The sequence below is a fragment of the Elephantulus edwardii genome, unplaced genomic scaffold (assembly GCF_000299155.1).
Source record: "Elephantulus edwardii isolate Elephantulus edwardi_28Jun2011 unplaced genomic scaffold, EleEdw1.0 scaffold00052, whole genome shotgun sequence".
Taxonomy (NCBI): domain Eukaryota; kingdom Metazoa; phylum Chordata; class Mammalia; order Macroscelidea; family Macroscelididae; genus Elephantulus; species Elephantulus edwardii.
This window is the reverse complement of record NW_006399802.1, coordinates 6,608,749-6,634,108: the sequence shown is the minus strand read 5'-3', so window position 1 is coordinate 6,634,108 and position 25,360 is coordinate 6,608,749. Positions and strand designations below refer to the sequence as shown.

Below are 25,360 nucleotides of genomic sequence, written 5' to 3'. Positions count from 1 at the left end.
AGGCATGGCTGTTTTGGAATCAGGACCTAGGTTTGAGGTTCTGCTTTGCTACTCATTAGTTACTAGTTCTTCTCTCAGAATTTCCTCACTTCTGCTGACTCTCACTGGATTTTGCTAGAGATGCAGTGAAACGTGATTATGAACCTTTACACCATGGTCCTCAACCCCAATTATGCATCATAGTCACCTACACATTATCTGAAAAATACAGAGGTGTGGGCCCAACCTCGGCCAAGTGGAATCAGAACCCTCTGGGGGTAGGCCTGATTCAAATTCTTTCTAACATACAGTTTCCAATGCATAGTCTAGGTTGAAAATTACAGTTATAAACTCCTAAATCCCATTAACATTGGAGTGGGGTGCCTTAGGCTGCTGGTTTAATTATCCCTTATATATTCGATTAGCAATTAGTTCAGTGCTTTCATACTTTAATTAAAACACTACTGCGTATGGGCCTGTTCTGTGTTGTTCGATGCTGTTGTTCATACACTTAAGTAGTATGTTGTGAGAAAAAAGAAAGAATAATTGGTAGCATCCTAATACTGGCAGACCTCATTTTATTGTGCTTTACTTCAAACTGCATGTTTTGCAAACTGAAGGCTTGTGGTTAACTTTGCACTGCGCAAGTTTATTCCATTTTCCAAAGGCACGTGCTCATTCAGCATCTGTGTTGCATCTTGGTAATTCTAACACTATTTTAAACAGTCTCATAATGATCTCGTACTTTTAACAGACAATGAAAGCCACTGTGGTCAAGGGGGTTCTGGCTCTTGGTGTACCTCCCTTGGGTTCCTGAGGTCGTACATCTGAACAGAAGCAAACTGCCCCATCTTCCTCCTTCAGGTCATCCGGTATATTCAAACTGCTGACCCTTCAGTTGGCCATCCAACACATAATACACTGTACCGCCAGGACTCTTTCCTAATAGGGTACAGTGTAGTGTGAACATAACATTTTTCTATACTTGGGGTGGGGGTGAAACTACAAAAAAATGTCTGACTAGCTTTATTGCAATACTCACTTTATCATGATGTTCTAGAACTGAACCTGCAATGGCGCTGAGGTATCCCTGAACACCCAATGATGTACAGAATCCAATTTTTTTCCTTAGAACAGCGAGTGAAAACTTCACAGTGTCCTCTTAAAAAATTCTTGATATTTACAAATGTGGTCAACCAGACAAGCAGACCTGGCATCACCTGGAAACATTAAAAACTGCAAAGACACAGGCCCTTCTCAAAATACTAGATCCAAATCTGCGTTTTCATGAGATCGCCAAGTATATCAATAGGTGATGAAAAGGCAAACTTTCCTTGGCTGTTACCTGGGGCTACAGCCTGCTGTACAATGTCTGAATCCTGAAGAGATGGGAGGCCAGGGGGAGTCTAGGTGTGCATTCCACAAACCATTTAGTATTTGGACTCTTATAACAGATACTTTATTCTCTAATGGTTCCATTTGGTAAAGCAACATTAAGAACCCAAGTCCTTACAAGAAGGTCCTTCTTTTCAAAGATGACTGGTCTTCACAGCATTCCTTTCCACAGCCAGTTTCTCTAACGTTATTTAAAATATGATTCCATATATAAAGTAACTGATTTCCATTTGTTTTCTGTGGTCCATAAATAGCAAGTATATTGGAATCTTCTGAATTTACAATCTCTAGTACTCAAAATGCAAAAATTATGAAGGAGATAAATTAGCCAATGTAGTAAACAGGAGCTTCCTACCAACCCCAGCTCTTTTAGATGACTGTGCTGTGGGCAATTAGCAACCCAGTCGGGATACACCACAGTCAAGAAGTAGCAGACACTGGACAGCACCTAGTCCCACTCTCTTGTTTCATTGACATGGAACTCCAAGGAATGATGGTTGTTACCCAGTCACGTGGCAATGGATGACAGAACCAAGCTTAGAAATTCAGGCCCTGACTTGTAGTCTAGTCCTGGACTTCCTAACATAGGCTCTACCCCTTACATACTCTGCCTTCCCCATCGCACGGTCTCTACCAATTTCATTCTCTTAAAAGTTGCTGTCTTGGCAATGAAGTTGTCAGTTTGCTCATTTTAGTTACTACTATCCTCAACCCTTGGGGAGGTTTTTAACATTAAGCTACAGAAGAAGCAACACTGCAGCTCAATCCAAGCATCCATTTATCAATTCGTATTTTCAAATATGCAGTTGGCAATGGATGTTTCAACAGGCCATTGCTAAGCATGCAATACAAACGTGTAATATTGCTATGAGCTAGGACCATGGGCATGGTGAGGGAGGAGTTTTTCATAGGTGGCTGAGAAAAACCAGGCCCACTATTAACTCAGTAGTACAAAGTCAGATGGAAAACTCAGGAAAGGAAAACACGAGTACAGGTGGGAAGACAGCACCTTTAAGAAACACACACAGTGTGACTATAAAATTGTCCATTGTTGTCCTTTTTTAATAAAACAAACATAATAGAAGGTAGAAATCTAAATGAACATTTTGTCCCTCAGGACCATCATTAACTCCAAAAAAAGCTACTATTGTTGGAGATATACTGGAACTCATCTTTGAGGGAAAAGACCTGAAAAGGCAGCATAGAGGCCCCATTAGAAAATACCCTTCCAAATGTGGGGTTGTTTAAAAAAGGGGGGAGGGAAATACCCTGGAAAGAAAACAAAAAAGACCAGCTCTCACGGAGGTTCCCCAAAGCCTTCTAGCAAGTTCTGTGTAACTGTATTACCACCATGTGGCCTCTGGAGGTGGCTGCTGTCAACGGCATGAGATTCACTTGGATAGAAAAGTTCTGCTACTTGAAAAAGACAATCATCCACACTCCTTTACAGACACACTGACATTTGATTGAAAAAGAAACAAAAATAAAACCGTAACGGCACTCACCCATAGTTGTGGTATAAATGCTAATTAAAGGGAGACATTACATTCAGAATTATAGCACTCGTAGTGATGGTTTCAAAAGACTAAAAACAGCTTCTTTGCCACTTATAAAGGGGACAGAGGGTGCAGCTGTCTACATACCTGAATGTATTTGTAAATAAGTGACGCCTACCACGCTATCATATTCCTAGTCGTAGCTCAGTTACAGGTTCCTGAGCACATGTTCATGTCCCAGACTTTCTCTGCTAACACACATTAATTACAAGTGAGCCACCACGGAGTCTTATGGTGAATTAGGAAAAGGCCGGTTAAACGAGGCAACCGGCCACTCCTTGGTAAACGTCTGCAGTTTTCTCTCCCAGTACATCTTCTTCTTATTGAGCACTTCCATCTTTATCCTGTGCTCCTCCTCGGCCATCTCACACTCCCGCTCTATCTGCTGGATTTTGGCCACGTGAACCTCATTCATTTGGATCAGTTGCAGTTGTAAGATGGACATTTGCTGATGGTGTTCTTCCTCGTGCATCTTTTTTAAAGCGCCTTCCTGAGGAGTTTTGCTCCTGTAGTTTTTATTGGCTGTTATTCTGACAGCTGAGCATGAGGGTTCAGGTTGCGAGGTCCCTTCACATACTGGAAAGTGTACGAACTCTTTCTCATCATCGCACAGTTCTCTATTATTTGAAACAGCAAATGATTCTGAAAAACAGTAGCAGAAAACATATGTTCAAAGATTTTACAAGCAGAGAGAGCAAATCAATCCTATTTCAAATGAGAGGGTCTTCCGTATGTAAGATGTATTTTAAAAGCAGGTGCCTTTGGCATACCTTTTTTAAAACCCACAAATCAAAGGCAATTTTCCATGAAGAAATAATGATTAAGGGCTTACAGGGCCATTTCTAGAACTTGGAAAGCAATGGTCAGAGGCTGTGATTACCAAGAATCAGAGACGTTAAACTCTACACTAAAAGATATACACGACTCTGAAGGGTCTCAATGCAAAGCCAACAGTGTGGGCTTTCAGATTTAGTTTCCCATCAGTCTGATTGTCCTTTTTCGGCTTTTTATTCAGCTATGAACACAATTCATCCTCAGATTCCACAAGAGTGCCATTCATTGCTGTTTCCTGGCCACAGGTCAGTTCCCTCAGGTGGAATAGCCACCTTAAACAGGTCCTCCTTTGGAAAGGGACTGAATTTGTCAGCACACCATCAATCTCTTACCATCTGGATCTTACCTCCAAAACTGCAGCTGGGGTCAGTTTTCACCTCCCAAGGACATTACCCAATGTTCCTCTTACTGAAACCTCCCTCTGATACTTGATCATCCTTGACCTTTTTTAAGCTCCTGAACCACCACACTCTTCAAGTTTTTCTACAGCCTCCTGTCTGTCTACTCTTTCTCAGGTAAGGACTCAATCTCTCTCCAGTCCTTACCTTTTCATATTCTCCTGTGGTTTCCATCTTTGGTTCTGTTCTCACATTATCCTAAGTAACTCTCATAGTCAGGTTCCAACCTCCCTTTATCATTCTTGTCTTATCCTTCAAAAGTGCCCTCTGCCTCCCTATACCTACCTCACACTACTCACATTCTTTGATAGTCGGTGCTTTTTCTCTACTTTTGTGACTTCTTATTCCTCTAGCCTATACTAGCCTGACCCATTCAAACACAGCCTCACTCCAGTCTTCCTTTTCAACCCTCTCCCTCAACCCCAACTCTGTTCAGGACCAATGCCACCTTCTCTGGGAAACCCCAGCTCTCTATGTGTGCCCTTCTGTCACAGCACCTATTCCAGACTAGTCATAGTTGGGGACCACGTATTACTCATTTTTCGTTCTTAGGTAACAATTACTTTGCCTGTACAAATCATATATAGAAAATAACCACTAAAGACCTATTGTCTGAACCATCGCATGCATGCAAGAGAAAGGAGCATACAGATGCAAAAAAAAGGTCACTTTTGGTAGGTGTCCTATCTGTACTGATTTTTTTTTTATAGATCCATGGCATTAGTATCAATTAGGAATTTCAATGAAGAAACCACCAACTCCACTAACTCAGCATCTTCTAGTTGTGATTTGAAGGCTTTCTGAATCTCTTCTCCTTTGAGAAAAATATCATTTTACTAACAGAGTTGACTATATTGATATCCACTCTATTATTCTAACAAAAAGGATACTGGAAATGTTAATGGCTTCTGAGGGAAGCCTAGCTCATAAAATGTTTTCAATGAAAAGAAAATTATTACTGTTGGGGGTTTTTTTCATGTCAAGGGAGTGGGTAACAACTCCAACTAGTCTCTAATTAAAAAATAAAGGTAAAAACCTTACTTTTGTAATGTTTAAAGTTTTTTATAAAAAGAGTACATTTTTGTGCCATCTAAAGATAATGAAAATACCTTCCTAGGAACCTTACTCAAGCCCAACATCTTCTGGTTTCAATTAGATGGCGGCCCTTCCTTCCTGCTCCCACTGGCCTGCTGGGCCCACTGGCCAGAGCCCGTCAATGCCCTGTCCTGGTGATTGGTCTACATCCCCATCAAGTCTCTGAGCACTCTGAAAGAAAAAAACCTGCCTCTCTTTCATTCTGACTTGGACTCCCCAGCTCCTGGGTTGGTACAGGGCTGGACCTGCAGGAAATGTAAGGGATAGGCTGCCTGTAGTGAGGCACATTCCTCTCAACACAGCACAACTGTGTAGAAAGATCAGTGTTCCAGGTGGGTAACTCAGGCCCAGGGCAGGGGAGGTGACACGGGAAACACCAAGGAGGGGTCTGTCGGATGACAACATCCAAATGCACTGGAGATCGACTCACCCACTTCTCTTTTAGTCTTAGAGCTAAAAATATTTTCTCTGAAGACTGGACACATTAGAACACTCTGCTTATTTCTTTTATTCTAGGGAACTGTTTTTCTGAATCTTAAAAAAGCACTCATAATGTTGCTCAAATTCAAACACCGCTCACTTTCATCTCCACAATGATGTGAAAGGTGATAGGATAATGATGACAGCAGTTACCATTTTTAAAGTAGCTAGCCAAGAAGTAAACTAGTGCTTTACGGCATTATTTCATTTAAGCCTTACAACCACTTATGAGGAAGCTACTCTTAGAGAAACTCAGGTATTGCTATCTACAGTCAATTAACTGAAAGAACCAACTGCTGTTGAAGTCTATTGAGATTCTGACTCATAGAAATCCCACAGCATAGACAAGAACTTCTGTTAGGTTTTTCCAGGGAGAAGACAGCTTCATCTTTATCTTCTGGAGCAGCTGATGGGTTTGAGACTTGGGTTTCAGTTAGCAGTCAAATGCTTTATCTACACCAGGATTCAAATCCCAGTCTGTCTGGTCCCCAAACCCAAGCTCAGGCATTACAGTGCCTAGTCTTCCACTACTCGCTCAGTTGATCATTGATGTATCTTAAAACACATCTTCCAACTTGCATTTGCATCCACTACAAAGCCATGGATTATTATTATCAGGTCAATGTCTTCAAAATTTAGTGTCTATTCCAAATTTTGCCTTCAAATGTCTCTCAAGCGCTGTGAATGTTAAGACAGCATGTTCATGTCTGGGAGTAGAAAGAGGATTCTACTTCAACACTATGGTTGATAGTTTAAATGTATGTTAACACATAAATTTTAAAAGAGGAAACAAAATCGGGCCTCTTGGGTAGACTCTGCGAGAAGATGGGGCATCAAATTAGAGGAGACTGATGGAGGAGATAATTAACTCACATGCAAATATTGGCTCCAGTGAGTAGGAGCCAGTATTCAGACAGGGAGAATCTTAATTAGAAAAAGACTGTCCTGGGAATGGGAAACAACTGCTGTGTAATCTCTCTCCCAGGTAAAACAAAGACACCAGAACTAGAAAACAACTCAATCTTTTACAAAAATGGGAGAAAGGCTCTCCGAGGACCAGAAAATACAGTCAAGAACTGTTCATTCACTTAGGGGATTCCAGTGTCTTTAACACCAGTAAGAAAAGCCTACTTTGGCAATGTAAGGTTATTTAAGATAGGAGGAGAGGCTGTTTACAGGTCAAACGTCAGCTTTATTCCATAGCACAAACAACAGAGGACTGATATGGGAAATGGACAAATAAGATGCAGCGGGGACATACTTTTGTGAACAATTGTTGTTGTTATGTGCCGTCGAGTTGTTTGCGACTCATCATATATTAATTGAAAGGACAGGACTAGTCTTACTAGTTCCAACCCAATGGTTCCTAATACTGGAATAGGAATAGATCTTAAAAACATTATTCTAACTATTGACCTTTTGTTAGCCGCCTGATATATCACACACTAAGTTCTCTGGGCACCTATAGCTTTATAGCACAGAAATAATGGCATGTGAAATGAATTCTCCTAAAAAATGATCCTGAAACAATTAAGTATCCTACTTGAAAATTTCACTTTCTCAAATGTATTTGACCATCAGTTATCCTTACCTCCTGACCACGCCCAGGAAATTTTATTGGTCCTCTTAAAATTGTTCTGCAAATCTGTTCTCCCAGAATACCAGGAAGTAAATGTTCAAGTCAAATTACCACAAATCAAAACCTTGTAGGGGTTTTTACTATATTCAAAGTAGAAATATTAGGGTTTTTTGCAAATGAATTCCTCAGGTTATACTTTAAATATTAAGAGTACAGTAATAAAAATTTAAATTTTAAGAAAAAAAAATACCCCAGAATATTAAAAAAAAAAAAAAGCTGAGAATACCCTAGAAACAATGAGCAAGATGACATAGTAAAAACCATTTTTCTCTCTCTTACACACACACACACACACAGACAAATAGATAGAGGGGGGCCTCTAGTGGAATATGAATAGGCTTCATCCCAGCAGGATTTTTATTGTTGGCACCACTCTATATCTATATCTTTATTAAGACCTTATAGCCTGTACGGTTAAAGAGACACTGGTTGAGCTTTAGGAGTTTTGCTGTGCTTGGCCCATGTTTATCTGCAGAACTTTCCAACGGGTGGGAACTAGACCATTACCAGGTAGAGGCAGGACCTGGAGCGTGAAAGATGGTACCTCACAGGAAGGAGTCTGAGAGGGAGCAGTAGTCTTTGAGAACATCCTTGGGGTAAACACTGAAGTCAGGAGCCCAAGTTGAAGCCAGAGCCCGGGCCACATTCCTTGAGGTGAGTCAAGCCCCAGTCCTCTCTGGGGTTTCCAGGGAAAAAAGCTGGGAGTGGGGAGCAGCACTGTGTGGGGGAGTAGGGGATGGATCATCCAGTGCTGCTGGAGGAGTTGGCAGATAACAAATTCCAAGGAATCTCTGAGCAACTATTTTTTCCCCCTCGTTGTGTACCCTTGAGTCAGATCTGACTGGCACAGGAGGAGATTGCCCCTCCTTCTTCAACAGAGCATCTGGGGGATTCGCCTTCGGGACTGCAGTGCAGCTTCTTGCCACCAGAACTCCCTTGAGCTTTTATAAAAGGCGTTCTGTAATAACTGTCCATAAGAAAGAAATATTATGCAAGCAAGCTACACTGGTAGTTTTAAGTTTTCTAGTAGTCACAATAATTAAAGAAACAAAACAGGTGATATTAATTTTAAGAATATATTTCTTTTCACCTATAAATATAAAATATTATCAATCCAACATCTAATCAATATGAAATTATTAATCATGTATTATACATCATTTTTTTTTGCAAGGTGGTATGTACACTTATAACTGAAAAACCCCCAAATGCTCTCAGTCTGAACTGACTCACAGCCAACCCCCCGACCCTAGCAGGTTTTTGGGAGTCTGTAAATCACACAGGAGGTGATTGCTCATCTTTCTCCCTCATTGACAGAAGTACAGAGGCACCACTTTTGGGTTAGCATGGCCACTCAGTGTACACTTACAGCCTGTCTCAATTCAGTCTAGCCACATTTCACAAACTAACAAACCACATATGGCTTGTGGGTGGCGACCATATTGGACAGCACAGTGTTAAAGACAAAGTAAAACAGAGTCCAAGTGTCAAAACCATATCAGGGTCATAAATCCTATAGCAAGTTTTCAGCCTTTTGCCCACCAAGACCAAGAAATGCTGACTGACAATTTCAGTCTTATCTTTCCTTCCTGAAAGCAAAATGAGTGCAATCAATCACTTATCTGTTTTAACGCTCAGAAAGTGTTTGTTTCTTAACTACTACTAGAATTAGCAGATTACTTTGACCACATGTCTTAACTGACAGAGCACTGTGGTTCTCCATCACTGTCCATCTGTGAACTGGACATAGGAACTGGGAGCATTTGGCTGGTTAACAATCACTAGCAAACAGGGAAGCCTCATGTATTATATACATACAACCATCTGATTTTACAATTGAGACTCTAGCAAATGTCATTACAGGAAAGAAACCAGAGATTCATATTTATTCTCTCTTCCTGGAAATTTAGAAATTATGCTTCTGAGTAATTTAACGGCATCATTTTTTTTTTCAAAATAATGGTTTTTAAAAGGCAAATGGAATAAATCTTATAGGTCTTTCCTGTTGTTGTTGTGTATCGTCGAGGCAGAACTGACCCACAGCCGACCCTCCAGCAGATTTCAGAGGCAGTAAATCACATGGGAGGAGAATGCCCATCTTTCTCTTATGGAGCAGTTGATGGATTTGAACTGTGTACCTTTGCACTGGCAGTGCAATTCCTTACCACTAAGCCACCAAAGCTCTCTCTACATCCTCCCTAGAAAAGAGGAAATAGGGAAATTAATGTCTCCTAACAACCCTATGAAATCAATGCACAATGATCCAGATCAGAGATCAGGAAAGTGAACAGACAGTTCATTCCACTGTTTTCCTCAGCAACATCTTCCAGGGAACATAAATAATTTAAAAAGTAGATTCTACTCACAATTCTGATTCATCACGCTCCTCCTCCTCCCACTATCACTCACTTTAGTGGCTCACAGAACAGCTCAGATGCCAGCAAAATGCAAAGTAACCACATAAAACCATAAACATCTCCACAGCACACTGTTGGTTAACAATAGGATCCACTCCACAGACGCCACAAATAGGAGAAAGTTCACAGAGAGCTGGCAGTGCTCACATACGCATTGTCTGCTCCGAGGTACCCTGCCTTGGGAACTCACAAATTATATTCCAGACATCATGGTTAGCCAACTGGCTACCTGAATGAGGCCAATGATCAGCAAGCCGACTTGTGATCCTACATCAGCCTCCCAGGCTGATCGGCTGAGACAGCTCTGGAGCCATCACTGCTAAACCAAAGGCAGAGCTTCTCCGGTGGTTCAAATCTACCAGCAGCCCCAAGGGAGAAAGAAAGGCAGTTTACACCTGTACCATTTTCAGCCTTTGAAAACTCACAGAAGGTCAGCTATGAATTAGAATCAATATAACAGCAATGTTGGGGAGACAGGTGGGATTTGCCTACAGGAGAAAAAAAGTCTTACTAAAAACCTTACAATAAAAAAGTAAATAAAAATTTTAAAAAACCACAAAACAAAAAACTTCATGGATTCAGTTCACTTGGTAATGATCTTTTTTTCACTCAACATAGAGAACATTGCTATTCTTAGTTCTATAGTTTCTTATCATGTTCAATTAAAAAGCGTCTTTCAATTAATAAGAGTCTGTGCCTGGGAGCTCAGTCTACTCTGGGGATACTAGGAAGTGAACTTTTCAACCTGCAAGACAAGAATCAGGTTTTCACAGACAAGTGCTTGCTGGGTCCTAGAACTTTAATGAGGGTTTTCTCAGCAGCACTCTGGTCTCCCCAGGAACCTTCCTGTTTCCAAGTGTAACTTCTGCAAACTGCAGAATACCTTCATATAAACAGGCTACTTCTTGTCCTGAAAAGGTAGGAGTTACTGGCAATTTATCTGGATTTGGTTCCACCTATTTCATTTCAGAAGTCCCTTCACTGCAATGCTCTAAAGCTGTGATAGTAGCCGTATGCCCCCAGCTGTCTGACAGTCTTCCTTCACTAGGAGTTACATGTAAAGTTATCTTTCTCTTTTCAGTAAAAGCATATTAAAATTCATTTTTACCTCCAGCATTGTTTCTTTGGAAGTGGCATACACCAAAACTGTGGATCACAATATTATAATAGATCAAAATGCTGACTTCTAATCTTGGTGGATGCTAAATGGACTTTCATTACAATGGAAAGATTTCCATTTTTTAAATGGGGCCTTTGGAGTGGCTTAATGCTGCACTGTGTGCATAAGCCCTCAGAAATTTCTTCTGAAAAACTTAAGGCTGAACGAATCAATATGAATTCTCACCAAACTGAAACTCTCTTTCATGTATTTGAGAGGGGTTGATTTAAGCAACTTAAGGGCATCAGTAAAAACTATATTAATATTAGGTGGCTTATTTTTCCTTATTAATAATAAAGTCCAAAGAAGTATTTTTTAAAATTTAGTTTTATTGTCTTCTTTTTGTGTGTGTACCATCAAATTGGATCTGACTAGTACAGGAGGAGATTGTCCCTCCTTCTCCAGCAGAACATCTGGTGGATTTGAACCGTGCACCTCTGGGATTGCAGTGCAGCTTCTTGCCACTAAGCCACTGGAGCTCCCTCAAAAGAGTCTTTTTGAGGGGCTTTTATTACACAGGGGAAGATCCTTCCTCTGTCTTTCATTGAGCAATTCCTTACTGACTAGGCTACCAGAGTTCCCTGAGAGAGATGACAGAGGTATTTAAAACATTGCCACAGATGACGGCTATGTACATCCTGCACATGTTTCTAAGCATGGTCGTCAATTTAAAAGTGTGCGGCAACGCGTTAAACCCTTTTTTCTTTTCTGTGCACTACATATAACTCGGTGGTGGTGGTGGTGGTGGTGGCGGCAGAAAGGTGCTGCACTGCCACCGCAAAGGCAAACGGTTCAAATCCACCAGCTGCTCAGTGGGCAAAAGATGGGCAATCTCATCTGGTGAGATTAAACTACCCCTAAAAACCCGCTGGAGGTCAGCTCTAAGTTCCAACTCGACAGTACAAAACAACAACAACAATATATAACTTAGAGAGCTCTGGTGAGGTAGTTACCTACTGGGTGGGAGTGGGGGAGTTGCTCTGTTAACCCACAGATGACACCTGTCTAGTGGTTCGAATTCACCAGCAGCCCCACAGGAGAAGGATGGGCAATCTCCTCCTTTGCCATGAAAACTCGCCGGAGGGTTGGCTACGAGCAGGTTCCAACTCCACAGTAACGAGGTTGTTGAACACATGACTTGTATGTTGTGTATGCTCCCAGCACTTTGGGAAAGGACCGGGTGGCCTGCGAACGTGCAGCCTGCCCCATACCTTGGGCGGCCGCGTCGGCGTGGTACTCGGGCTCCTCCTCTGGCGGGCTCTGCAGGAAGTACAGCTGCTCGGGCAGCATGCTGGCTATCTTCTCCTTCCCCAGGACGTGCGAGCTCAGAAGGGGGCTGACACTCCGCTTCACCTTCTCTCTCCTCTCATGGGCCATAATCTTTTTGGTCCGAGCCTTGATGTTTTCCCAGCACTTCTTCAGCTGCTTGAAGTCCCGCAGGGAAACGCTGGGCTGGGAATTGTATTCGTGGGCGAGCGCTTGCCAGGTACGCTGCTTGAGTGCAATAGTTCGCGCATCACTCTTTTTGCATTCAAGAACATATTTGTACTTTTCCACTAAAGCAAGCAAGATGCTCTTTTCCAATTCTGAGAAGTATTTGGCAGGTTTTATGATTTCGTTGTTTTGCATTTTCCACTGTATTTTTCCTGGCCGTTAGCTATCCTGTCAAAGGAAGTTTGAAAAAAAAAAATTATCAAGTCCATCATTAAAGGTGACAGCAAATTGTGTGCTTAATTCCTGACTTGATTCCCTTGTTTGAAATATAGTACTACCTTCTTATCTATTAATGCCCCTTGGACACTAACTCAAAACCAAACCCACTGTCCTTAACTCACAGGCCTGGTAACCCTGGTCAGGTAAAAGAGGCTGTAAATCTTTTCGGGTGAGACTTGCCTATCTTTTATCTTTGTCCCATGGACTGGCTCGTACAATCAAACTTCTGACCTTTTAGTTAGCAGCCCCACAGAGTGCAACCAGAACTCAGTACTAAGCGGAAGTAAAATTACAATCAGGCAGTCTCCAGATTCTGAGCCAGGTCTGTTATATCTTCATGTCTATTTTGCTGAGATGTCTGAACAGAAACAGTTCATAGTTATCATTGTTTGGTTGTTTGTCCTGGGATGTAGTATATTTCTCTCATTGTTGTCAAGTCAGAACAGACTTACAGCTGAGACTCCACTGGGTTTTTGGAGGCTGTAAACGGCACAGGAGGAGACTGCTCATCTTTCTCCCACAGAGCAGCACAGAGGAGATTCAAATCATCAGAGGCTCGACCTTGGGGTGAGCAGCATAACTATAGACAATTCCAACAGAGCTCCCTATATAGTACATAGTGTACCTTTCGATATGTAAAAAAACTGAAGAACTACTTTCAGGTACACTGAAACTTCTTTAATATAGTTAATAATAATAATAATAATAATAATGGTTTTCCTATGCATTGCAAAGTAATAGCCATTTGTTATTAGGAATCATTGTATGTACCTTGAATTTTTATTGTAACAGTCTTTACGGAGATGTGTAAGTACTGAAGATGTAAAAGTAGCCCCGGGACTGCCTGTAATTAATCCAAGCAATTTATTAATTCTTCCTCCCACCGTGTGCAGTGCTGCTAGGTGCCACCAGGTGGTGGTGGTGGCACAGGAAGAAGTGTTAACAAAGGCTCTTGCCCTAAGTGTGTGTGGCTGGTTGAGCCTCAAAGTAATATAACAATAATAACAACAGCAAGTAACCTGCATTGAGTTCTTACTGTGGGCACAGGCACTAAACTAAGTGCTTAATATGCACTATATAGTTTAATCCTTGCAAAAATAGCTCCTCAGTGCATAATTTGTTACACTTCAATATTTTGTTTAAAAAAAAACAAAACCCACCAACACCCACTTTATTAAAATACTAGAAGAAATTATACAACTGCTCTCAAAAGCAAATACTCAAAATTACCAACACCTGGGGACCATTAATAGTCTATTAACTAAACTGTTATTTAATCACCAGCTAAGTAAATCCAGAGTTACTAATTTACTTTGCTTAATTTCCTAGAACAGCAGGCCTCCCTGGGCTATGTGGTTGATTCTACAAGTCTATGAAGGAATTCTGGTAAGAGATGATATACCCCAAGGGGGCCCTATGGATTCTCCATGACCTCACATAGTAGCTTTTCCCATTGTTAATGACTTATCATTCCCATTTCCCAGCTAAGAAAACAGAGACTCAGTAAATTGTTCACCTTCACACAAAAAGTAAGTGGTGCACCACGAATCCAACCCAGGTCTGACTCTAAAGCACAGCCTCCTGTCTTCTCTGCCTTGTCAGTCTCAGCCCCGGGGACAGCCTCTAGCTCTCCCAGCTCAGATGATGCCAACCGGCAAGCTAACTCAATCATTCACAGTGCAAAAGTGTTTGGCAGAGCAAGTTGGTGAAGCTGTGCACTGGGTAAGGGACTCTGGTGACATAATCGTTAAGTGCTCAGCTGCTAACTTCACGGTTGGTGGTTTGAACCCACTATTTGCTCAATGGAAAAAAAGACAAGGCAATCTTTTTCCATAAAGACTATGGAACCAGGCCTTAGGAACCAACCCTCCAGCAGCTCTCCTCTGCCTTCCAGGGTTGCTGTGAGTCAGAATCAACTTGATGGCAATGGCTTTTGTTTGTTGTTTTGTTGTTGGGGGTGTGTGTGTATGTGTGTGTGTATGTGTGTCTGTATGATATATATGACCCAGTCCACCTAAAGGTGCCTAGGAAACAGACATTGGCAATAATCCACACCAAAAAAAAAAGTGCCACTGAATAACCTTAAGGAGCACAACTGTACTCTGAAGTGCAGGGGTTACCACGAGTGAGAGGCGACTTGATGGTGACTGGTCCCTGCCTGCATCCACCTCTGCTGGTCTGCTCTTGCTCCGCTTTACCAGTGTTCCTCACCATCATCCTTCCCCTCTAGGACAAGCAGCCCCAATGCTTCTCACTCAGGTACACGTCTCCCAGTCTGGCCAAAATGTCCACAGTTGACCTGACAGAAATGAATATTTAAAACTTAACTGTCGAGATCAGCTGGGGCTTTCGGGTGGTCCACACTTCAGGGAAATGCTGGCATTCTGTTTCAGCACTAGACTTAACAGTTCTAAATACACAAACACTTCTCATACCAGCTTAAAAACACATTCCAGGTTACTAACTTGTCATTTAAACACAATTAGTACTTTCCATTCAATGCTGTGTAAATTTGCCCTCACTTTGAAATATCTGAACCAACCTCTACTAGAAATCAATGAATAAAGATAAGAGAAGAATAATTGTTGCCTTATATGCCTTTGAGATGTGGTGTTCGAGAAGAGTACTGAATATCCCATGGACCACACAAAGAACAGTTATGTCTTGGAAAAAGTGCAGCCAGTGTTCCTTGGAGTCTAAGATGATAAAGCTTCATCTCTCATATTTGGGGCAAGACTACGGAGGCTAATCCTTGGAAAGAGACATCATGCTTGGAAAGGTGGAGAATCAGCAAAAAGGAGGACCCTCAACAAAACGGATTGACACAGTGACTACAGCAATGGCCTCGAGTGTGTCAGAGAGGAGGAGGATGGCCAGGGCAGGGCAGGCTTCAGGTCTGTCGTTCACAGGGTCGCTGTGAGTGGTATTTCATTAGACAGTGCCTAATGATTACTACTACCAGAAATCAGTTCTTTCTGATCAAATTCCATTGCTGCCCTTGCAACATTTATATCACTGAAAAGGCCTGGGGCCTTTTCTTGCACTGAAGGATGGCTGAATTAGCCTTGTATGTATTTGTTCAGACTTACTTAAGAAATTCTATTTAAAAGATACTCTTCGAACTGGATTGCATGTGTAACCCCAGGACCACGTGTGCCTGTACTCGACAATGGCCCACAACTGTTACAGATGGGCTACACACCACCAGCCTTCCCTGCTGCATCAGCCTTGAGTAGAACAGGAGTAGATTCCTACCAGTCACTTGTTTGTATTCTATTCCTGCTATCCAGTGTGCTCCTCCCTCTTCCACATGTGGTAGCCCCAGGCCAGCCCAGGAGTCCTCAGTACATGTTAGTGAATTAATATATTTTGATGCAAGTGTGAAACTGCCCACTATCCACAGAATGATCATCATACATGGCAAAAAATACAAAACAAAACAAAACCCAAACACACCAGGAGCTGAAAGCAGCAGGATAAATGGAACAGCAAGATCGAAATGTAAGGGAGGTTCCCTTAAGGTAGTCAGCAGGTCCCCAGGTTACTAACTTCCAGTTTAAGGAGAGTGAAGACTTCCTTCCTCCCTCCCTCTGTGCCTCCCTCCCTCTCTCTTTTTCTCTCACACACACATATAAAGGGGGGAAAAAAGGTTGTTCCAACTCACAGTGACCTTCACTATAAAGCAGAGTAAAATTGTTCCATATAGTTTCCAAAGCTGTGATCTTTAAGAGAGCAAACTGCGACATTATCATCCCACAAAGTTCCTGGGTTTGAACTGCTGACCACTGACCCACCAGTGTCAAATAACCAACAAAAATGTTGTAACTTAAAGGAAAGAGACAACATCACAGTTACCAAAACACTGAAATATTGGTTGAATTTCCAGAACATAATTACAAACACATTTAATATTCATCCTAAAGCAAATTGGGTGCTCTGGTCGCCTAGTGACAAGAAGCTGTGCTGCAATTCTGAAAGCATGCAGTTCGAATCCCATGAGCTGCTCCTCAGGAGAAAGACAGGCAATCTTCTGCCTTGCAATTAACTGCCTCTGGAAACCCACTGGAGGGTCAGCTATAGTTTGGTACTGACTTGGCGGTACACAACAACAAAGCAAAATTTCCTCTAATAAATTTTTTCAACGACACCAAGAGTTGGGGTCACACAGCATCTTACAGTTTAAGCATGAACTAGAAAAACTTGGCCAGATTTTATTTCTCTCACTTATTATGGAAAAGGATGTTTTCTGAGCCAACACTTAAAACAGGTGCCATAATTTAAGAGCTGTAGTGCTGGGAGCTCAGAGAGACAGCAGGACATTAGTGATGTGGTTGTTGAGGACCTGCGAGTTGGATCCAACTCATGGCTGACCCTCCAGTGGGTTTTCTGAGGTAGTAAGTTACATGGGAGGAAAAGGCACATCTTTCTCTAGGAAAGGGTCTAGTGGATTCAAACCAGGCACCTTTGGGTCGGTAGTACAACTCCTTACCACAGCGAACAGACTATGAATACAGATAAGCCTGGCCTCAAAATCATCTGTTAATCTCCGAAGCGTCATCTGTGGAGCTGTTGTGTGGCACAAGCATTTAAGCACTTGACTTCTAACCAAAATGTTGGTGATTCAAATCCAACTAGAGATGCCTCAGAAGCAAGACCTGCTTCCAGAAGGTCACAGCCTTGAAAACCTCTGTACACAGGGGGTCACCATAAACTGGACTTAACTGCAATTATCAACAGCAATTTCACTTATGAAATGGGGTTAATACCACTTACTCTGTCTTCTTCCGTCTGCACAACAATCCTGGAGAATGAGAGTATAAATAAGGAGGAAGCACAGAGCATGAATAGTGGGACTTGGAGCTCTGGTGGCCTAGTGGCAAGAAGCTGCACTGCAATCCCAGAGGTGCACAGTTCTAATCCACCAGATGCTCTGCCGGGGAAGGAGGGACAATCTCCTCCTGTACCAGTCAGATCTGATTTGACGGTACACTCACACAAAAATAATAAAATAAAATTAAAAGAAAAAAGAATAGTGGGACTCGATATAATACATACAGTAGTCCCTGGGCTTCAGACAACTCGTTGTTGTTGTTAGGTGCCATCGAGTCAAGAATTACCCATAGTGATCCTGTGAACAACAGATCTGAACCCTCACACTTCCTGACACATTAAAGCCCACTGCATTAGCAGTGTAACTCCCTACACACCGGAGTGCTTGAACTAACTCCCGAGAAAACACAAACCCACAGTGCTCAAGTCAGTTCAACTCTTAGCACTCTATGGGGCATAGCCTCACAGGGCCATGGCAATGCATTTTCACAGAAGCTGACTGTCCCATCTTTCTCCTGTGGGGTAGGTAGGTGATGAGTTCAAACCTCTGCCCTTTCAATTAGCACCCAGTAGCTTTAACCACTGTGTCACCAGAGCTCCTTTCTGGCACTTTATTATTATACCAAAACAGATTCACTGCCCCTTGAGTTCATTCCAACTTATTGTAACCTTAGAGGGGATAGCAGAGCTGCTCCATGAGGCTTCTGAGGATGTAGATGTCAATGGGTACAGATGCCTCATCTTCCCCCCCTGGAATGGTTGGAAGGTTCAAAGCCAACATCTGGATAGCAGTCAAGAGCCCCAGCCACTGCCATCAGGGCTCATTTATGGCACTAAAGGCTAAGTAAGAATCTTTTATTGAAAAGATGCACAGGAAATCATTTCATACTTAACCAGGGGGACTGCCTGTCCACACATACCTATTGGCTCTTTCTTTCCTACACACACAATCCATCAAATAGGAAATGAACTCCTGCCAAAGGCTCGACACTGTTCTAGACTATGTGAGAGAGAAGCTGGCCGTGCTGTCTTGGAAAGAGCACCGCGTGCATTACCTGATAACTGAAGCGAGAGGCACACCGGCCCAGACATGCAGGGGAGAGAGGGGGTTAAACCTGCCTGCATCCCACAGAAAAAGGACATCCAAGCCCCATCTCCTAAGAATGTATAGGATATAACAGGCCTGAAAGAGGCCATTCAAGTAAATAATTGATAAGGGTGGGTCTGAATGCTGAGTAGTGACAATGCTAATGGAAGGAGGAGGTGCAATAACACACACCATTTCAATGGAACAACTGACAAGGATGTGACCAGGAGAGGGGACTAGGAGAAAGCAAAGGCAAGGAGAATGCATGCAGATAAACGGAGCCCTACTTCATGTGGGCAGTATGAGGCCTGGGTAAAGTCACAGCCTGGGAAACCCTATGGGACAAGTGCACTCCGTCTCACTGTGACATAGGAATCAGAACTAATCGGACAGCACCTAGCAGCTCTGTGTTGGCACCAGAGTCTTCTTTCAGATCTGTGACTGCCTTTGTGGAGATCATAGCCTAACATAACATAACATAACATAACAACATAACATAACAAAGTGTGCTACAGAGCAGACCAATGACATGCACAATGTGGTAAGCCCAATGTTACACACATTTCAGGGTTACCATACCACTAGGAGTAGGGGGAATACAGAATAGGAACTTTAGTTCCTATTAGATTGTAGTTGTTGTTATGTGTCATCAAGTCACCTGCGACCCATAGCGACTCTATAGCAGCTCTGAAGCCTGCACCTGTCCTGAGCCAGTTTCACTGATTCCGATATACCTCCCCGCCCCCATTGCCCTAGTCATTGTATCAATCCATCTTATCTGGGGTCTTCCTCTCCTGAGCTTTCTCTCTACCCTTCTGAGCATTATGTCCCTTTCCAAGGACCGGTATCTCCTGGCCACATGCCCAAAGTATGTGAGATAGAGCTTCAAAATCCTAGTCTCCAAGGAGAAACTTGGTTTCACCTTCTCCAAGACAGACCTTTTGTTTTCTTGGTGGTCCAGGGTATGATCAATACTCTTCTCCAGCACCACAACTCAAAGGCATCGATTCTTTTTCTGTCATCCTTAGTCACTGTCCAGCACTCTGATGCATACCAAGTAACTGTGAAGACCATGGCCTGGATCAGGCGCACCTTAGTCTCTAGACTGACATCATAGCTTTTCAGTACTCTGGAGAGGTCCCTGACAGCAGATTTTCCCAATGCAATTAATCTTTGATTTCCTAACTGCTGTTAGAATTAAGAATGGAACAAAGCAGGGATATGATTAAAAGGGTATACACAGAAATGGTAATGGCGCTGAAGAAAATGGGGTACCCATTTCCTCAAGTGAGACCTGGCCACAGGTTACAGGTGTCATGTTTGCTCTAGAGCGATGAAAGGCCATTTCCTACCCTGGTCTGTTGATTGTCTCCTTTCCTGAAATCCATATAACAACCTACCTGCCTTTCTCTCTTTCAAACAGTATAGATCAAGGGAGCTCTGGTGGCCTAATGGCAAGAAACTGCACTGCAATCCCACAGGGTCACAGTTCCAATCCACCAGATGCTCTGCTGGAGACGTAGGAGCAATCTCCTCCTATACCGGTCAGATCTGATTTGACAGTACACACACAAAAAATAGTAAAAATTTTAAAAAAAATTTTAAATAACCAACTGTATAGATCTTCATGTTAAAACTAACAGAAGACATGGGTCCAACCGCCATGGCTCAGAGAAGGCAATGTGGACGTTCTGGGGCTGGCTCACAAAAGGTGTGCTGCAAGCCAAGCCGCATTTTTTGTTGTTGTTTGTTTGTTTTAAATCTCTGCCCCAACCTGCATCTCCTGTTCTGCCCCTTTCTCCTCCTAAAGATAACTTCCTTGCTGGGTACCCTCAAGCCTTCCACTACCCACCTGTAAACTAACCACTGCTCTCAAGTCTGCTCCTCAGTCTGTGTCTTTAGACAAACAATCCCTTAGTGACTTCAGTCAGCACGACTGCTAAAATGGTTTTCCAGGGGAGCCCTAGTGACACCTGTGGTTAAGCCCTCAGTTTGCGAACCCAATGACTGGTGGAACCCACCGCAGCTCCACAGGACAGCCCCGCACTCGGCTCCCTCCCGCCGAAAACCTCACGGGACCACTAAGTCAAAAATGAGTCCAGACGCACTCACCAGCCAAATGGGCACCTAAATACTAGAGTTTGCAGCCAAACAGGCATTTTCTTGTTATTTATTGTTGTTGTTGTTATGTGCTGTCGAGTCCCTTGCGACTCATAGCGACCCTATGTACAACAGCCCTAAACCCTGCTCTATCCTATGCCAATCTCACTGCCTCTGACACATCCATCCCGATTACCCCAGTCACTGAATCAATCCACCTCATAGAGGGTCTTTCCCTCCTGCGCTGTCCCTCTACTCTACCCAGCATGATGTCCCTCTCCAAAGACCTGTCTCTCCTTACCACATGTCCAAAGTATGTCAGGCGAAGCCCCAGAATTCTTGCCTCCAAGGAGCAGCTTGGTTTAATCCTCTCTACGATGAATCTGTTTGTTTTCTTGGCAGTCCATGGTACATTCAGTACTCTTCTCCAGCACCACAGCTCAAAGGCGTCAATTCTCCTTCTATCCTCCCTAGTCATTGTCCAACTCTCTGATCACCCTCTGGTAGATGAAAATATGCTTGATGTTGAAGTGAGAAGATAAAGCTGAGGAAGAGTTCTCTTGGACCCTCCCACTTTCTTCTGAACAAAACCCAACAATCTGAGATAAAAATCTGTGATAAAGATCTAAATCTGTGCTAAAGATAGAAATAAAGCTTCCCTCCAAGTGTGAGCTCACACTCGGAAAGAAGACCCTTGAGGATTTGGACCAGTGCAGTCATTCTCACAGGTCTGCAGCGAGAGATACAGACTTGGTACTTTTGTTCCAGAGAAGGCTGGAGAGCCCCTGGTTGTAGCTAACGTGGTGGGAGCTGAGGAGAGTGCATATGAACAAGGAGCAGCCTGGCATGGGTCCCCAATAAAGGACTTGCTGTAATTTAAAAGCACTGTCTATGGAAGATGCTTTAATAATGATTCCAAAGGAACTTCCAAGAAGTCAAAGGGGAGGGAGTTAGGGCCAATCTGTAGGGAGGAGACCAGAGATGTCAGGACTTTGAAGACCCCTCATCTGGCTCATAGATGGCCTGCAGGGGAGGGAAGTGGGGGGGTGACTGCCTTCCACACAAAGCTGGTTCTGCTCACAGTCACACTCGGACACAGATGGTAAAAATAAACACGTCACAGACAAACAGCCACAGTGGGTGGAGGTGATGAAGGCCGGGAATGAGAGCATTAGAGGAAGCAAATTCAGGACTAGGTTTAAGACAAGAAAGTCCTCAAAGAGGAAAGAAAGGAGAGGTGGAGAGGACACAGAGTGAGAGGCGCCCAGGGTGGACTGGTCACTACATGTGGGGGCAGGGACAGAAAGGAGTCACACCAGATCCCTCCCCCCTGGAGAAAACATGATCATCAAAGCATCACAGACAGAGCGAGGCTCTTAAAAACGTGACATTTTTAGCTCTTCTTCCAATCGGTTTAAATGTACAAATGACTTTTCAGTTAATTTATCAAAATTAGTATTTTTGTCAGATAATTTTTTTTTTCCAGAAAGGGGGATTTTTAGGTGGTAGAACATCTAGACGTGTAATTGTTATGTGTGCTGTTCGTTTTAAACTCACAGTCTCTATAGGAACAGACCAGAACTGTCCCACACAGAGCCCTAGGTTGTAAATCTCCACGGGAACAGACAGCCTGATCTCTTCTCCTGTGGAGTCAGACACTGGTCGACTGCAATCACCAGTCTTCTGGTCAGCAGCCACGTGCTTGCCCGTGGTGTCCGCAGGATTCCTCAACAAGGCATGATTAACCAGCTGTTCAAGAAGGTTCATTTCAACACCCATTCCACGAGAACACATGCAGTGGCAGCAATGTGGCAGACAACCTTCAAGGAGCTGAGGATGCAGGAATGAACAAGATAAAATCACCTGTTCACATAACCACGTATCCTTAACCAGATAATGAACAGCGTTGAACCAAAGGAGACACAGTTTATGTTCCACTAAAGGTTGATACAGGAAACACCTGGCGATCTGCTTCCATAAAGATCGTAGCCAAGAAAGTTCTACAGAGCATTTTCACTCCGTCACATGAGGCTACCCTGAGTCAGAATTGACTCAATGGCAACAAGTTGGGTTTCTGGGTTTTTTATGGGTCTTAAAATAACAAGATCTTAAAAAAACAAAACAAAACAAACAACCAGAAATCACTTATTCCTGTTGCAATGTCCTCCTTCGTTGGCTGGCCACTGATTGTCAGTCACTGACCTCTGCTTACCTCTGCATTACAGACTCCTCAGAAATCTCTCATTCTCCAAAGCCCAAAGCAAACAGCTCCCCAGCCCCCCCAAAAAAACCCCTCCTGAATTCGGCTGACTCCAGGCACATCAACTTGGCTTCCCAAAGCAGAAACGTCTGAATGCTCTTCAACCACACATAACTAACTATATCAGACCTTGTAATTTTACCTCTAAGTGTTCTCGTTCTCACAAGATCTAATTCCTCCTCTCCAATCGCTCAAGTCTAGGTCTGACCCCTACTTCAAAATGGTTTCCCAAACCTCCAGCCCCTCTTTCTACACATTCACCAGAGGGACTGTTCTAAAATGAGTGATCACGCCACAGCCCTGCTTGAAAGCAGGACATCGTCTCTGCTACCTTAAAGATACAGTCCAGATTCCTCTGTGACATTCAAGGCCCTTCCAGAGCTGGTCCCATTTAAAGTGCTCATCCCACCCCAACCGCCATCCTCCAAAGGCATTTTCCCACCCAACTCACCTGCATTCCCTTGGACCTGCACGTTCTCGTGCTTCTGTACACACGGCATTCTCAGGCCAGAACCCTCTACTCCACAGTCTATACCAAAAGCTTACTTGCATCCTTCAGGGTCAACTTCCAAGTCATTTCTGCAAAGTCTTCCTCAACTGATGCCCACACTGCTGTTTGTATTTATACTGGTTTCTTTCTAGAATGTGAGGCACCTGACAAGCTATTCACACACTGCAGCCAGGTTTTCAAGAGAACATCAGGACAAGGCTTGAGAACACAGGCAGTAAGGCAGTGGTGAGCATTACAAATCTTGGTCATGAAGTCTCATATTCTTCTTGTCAGAGGGGCACAGACTGGTATGGCATTCTCTATGCTGGATGAGCTAGTTACCCCTCTGTGAGCTCACTGCCAGTTATGTCTGACTCTGTCATGGCACTTCCCTTATTTTTTGTAATTCACTTTTGGTGTCATCCCTCTCACTGAACTGGGAAATTCCCAAGGGAATGCATGGATTCTGACTCATCTCTGTATCCCCAGTATGTGGCACATGACTCAGCATACAGCTAGCACCCAGCAGACATTTGTTGAATGAATGTCATGATCTCATGTTGTTTTGAAAAAAAAAAAACCAAAACAACATAAACCTTCCCAAAAAATTGCATGCTAAAATGGACAGAGCTAGGGTTCAAACCTGAAACTGTCTCTTCAAAGTCATTGCTCATTACACAATGCATGTTGCCTCTCAACTGTGATCATCACTGTGTACTGAAACATCCTCTTTCTTCAAAGTCTAAAGTACCGTCTTCTCAAGGAAGCTTGTCCTGCTCCCTCAGGAGAGAAGTGAACGTGCGTGCATACGCCCTGACCTTCCAGATCACTGAAGGGAGAGATCGGGAGAAGAGATGGAGCACCCTTTGGGGATGCAGAATCAGAAGGAACCAGAAGGTCTGCACAGATGATGTGGTGAAATCCACAGTCTCCTCCCATGCCCCTTCCCTCTGGTATAGTCCCAAAGCCTTCCGTACTCTTTGCTTCCTTCTTTAGGGTACAAAGCCAACTAACCCTTCCTGTTCCCAACTGGAGAAAATAAAAAATCTTCTCAGGTCCAGTGCTCCTCTAACCAAGTGAACTGTATTCAAAACACACTCCTCTGTTGCACTGGCTACCCTAACCTAGACCCACTGCCATGGAATTGATTCTGACTCAGAACATCTAAATTTGTTAGGTCTTTGTATTTAAATCATCTCAGTAACTAAGGCATCATCTTCATAAGAAGGGTGGTGTAATAGTAAAGCATTCAACTGCAAACCACATGGTGGTGGTTCAAATCTAAGAGAAGTGCTTAGGGAGAAGGACATGTCATTCTGCTTCTTTAAAGACTGTCCTTAGTTCTTATTAGGGACCATCAAGTTGATTTTAATCCACAGAGATCCCATCTACATACAAGAGAATGAAATACTGCCTAGTTGTGCTAGTTTTACAACTGTTGGCTCTTTGAGTTCATAAAATTACAGCCTAGGAAAGCTTATGGTGCAAATTCCCTTCTGTTATATGGGGTCACTATAAATGAGAATCAATGAATGGCACACATTTTGGTTATCTAGTGCTGCTCTATGTTGGCCTAGTGGAAAGGAAGTTATGCTACCAATCCAAAGGTGGGTGATTTTCATCTGCGGCCCTCGGCCAGGTTCAAATTGTTTTCCTATCAAACATTCTTCTAGATGGTATAGCACTGGTCTGTGCGTTGCTGTACAAAGGTAACTCGTGGTTGTTGTGATGCTGAAGACTGTGACAGTGATGTGCCAATCGTGGTAATGGATACCCATGGTGGACAGTGTTGGCTGGAGCTTCCCGGCTAAAACAAGCCTGGAAGAAGGAGCAGCATCCACTTCCGAAATGGCTTGCCTCCGGAAACTCTATGTACGAACAGTGCTCAGGCTGTTCGATCATAGGGTCGCTATGAGTCTTCTACGACT

General features: G+C 43.1%; 1 protein-coding gene across 1 annotated transcript; it reads right to left on the bottom strand.

Moving 5' to 3' along the window:
- Positions 1–2,890: 2,890 nt before the first annotated feature.
- MSANTD3 (Myb/SANT-like DNA-binding domain containing 3) lies at positions 2,891–12,620 on the bottom strand. Its single transcript, XM_006886881.1, has 2 exons — positions 12,164–12,620; positions 2,891–3,572 (listed from the first exon to the last, which is right to left on the bottom strand). The coding sequence occupies exons 1-2, from the start codon at positions 12,579–12,581 to the stop codon at positions 3,160–3,162; spliced, it is 831 nt and encodes a 276-aa protein (XP_006886943.1). The 5' UTR covers positions 12,582–12,620; the 3' UTR covers positions 2,891–3,159.
- Positions 12,621–25,360: the final 12,740 nt, after the last annotated feature.

Coding starts and splice junctions, on each gene's coding strand:
- MSANTD3 (XM_006886881.1), bottom strand. CDS start 12,581: ATGCAAAACAACGAAATCATAAAACCTGCCAAATACTTCTCAGAATTG. Junction 3,573..12,163: donor CGCCGACGCGGCCGCCCAAG/GTATGGGGCAGG, acceptor ACTGTTTTTCAG/AATCATTTGCTGTTTCAAAT.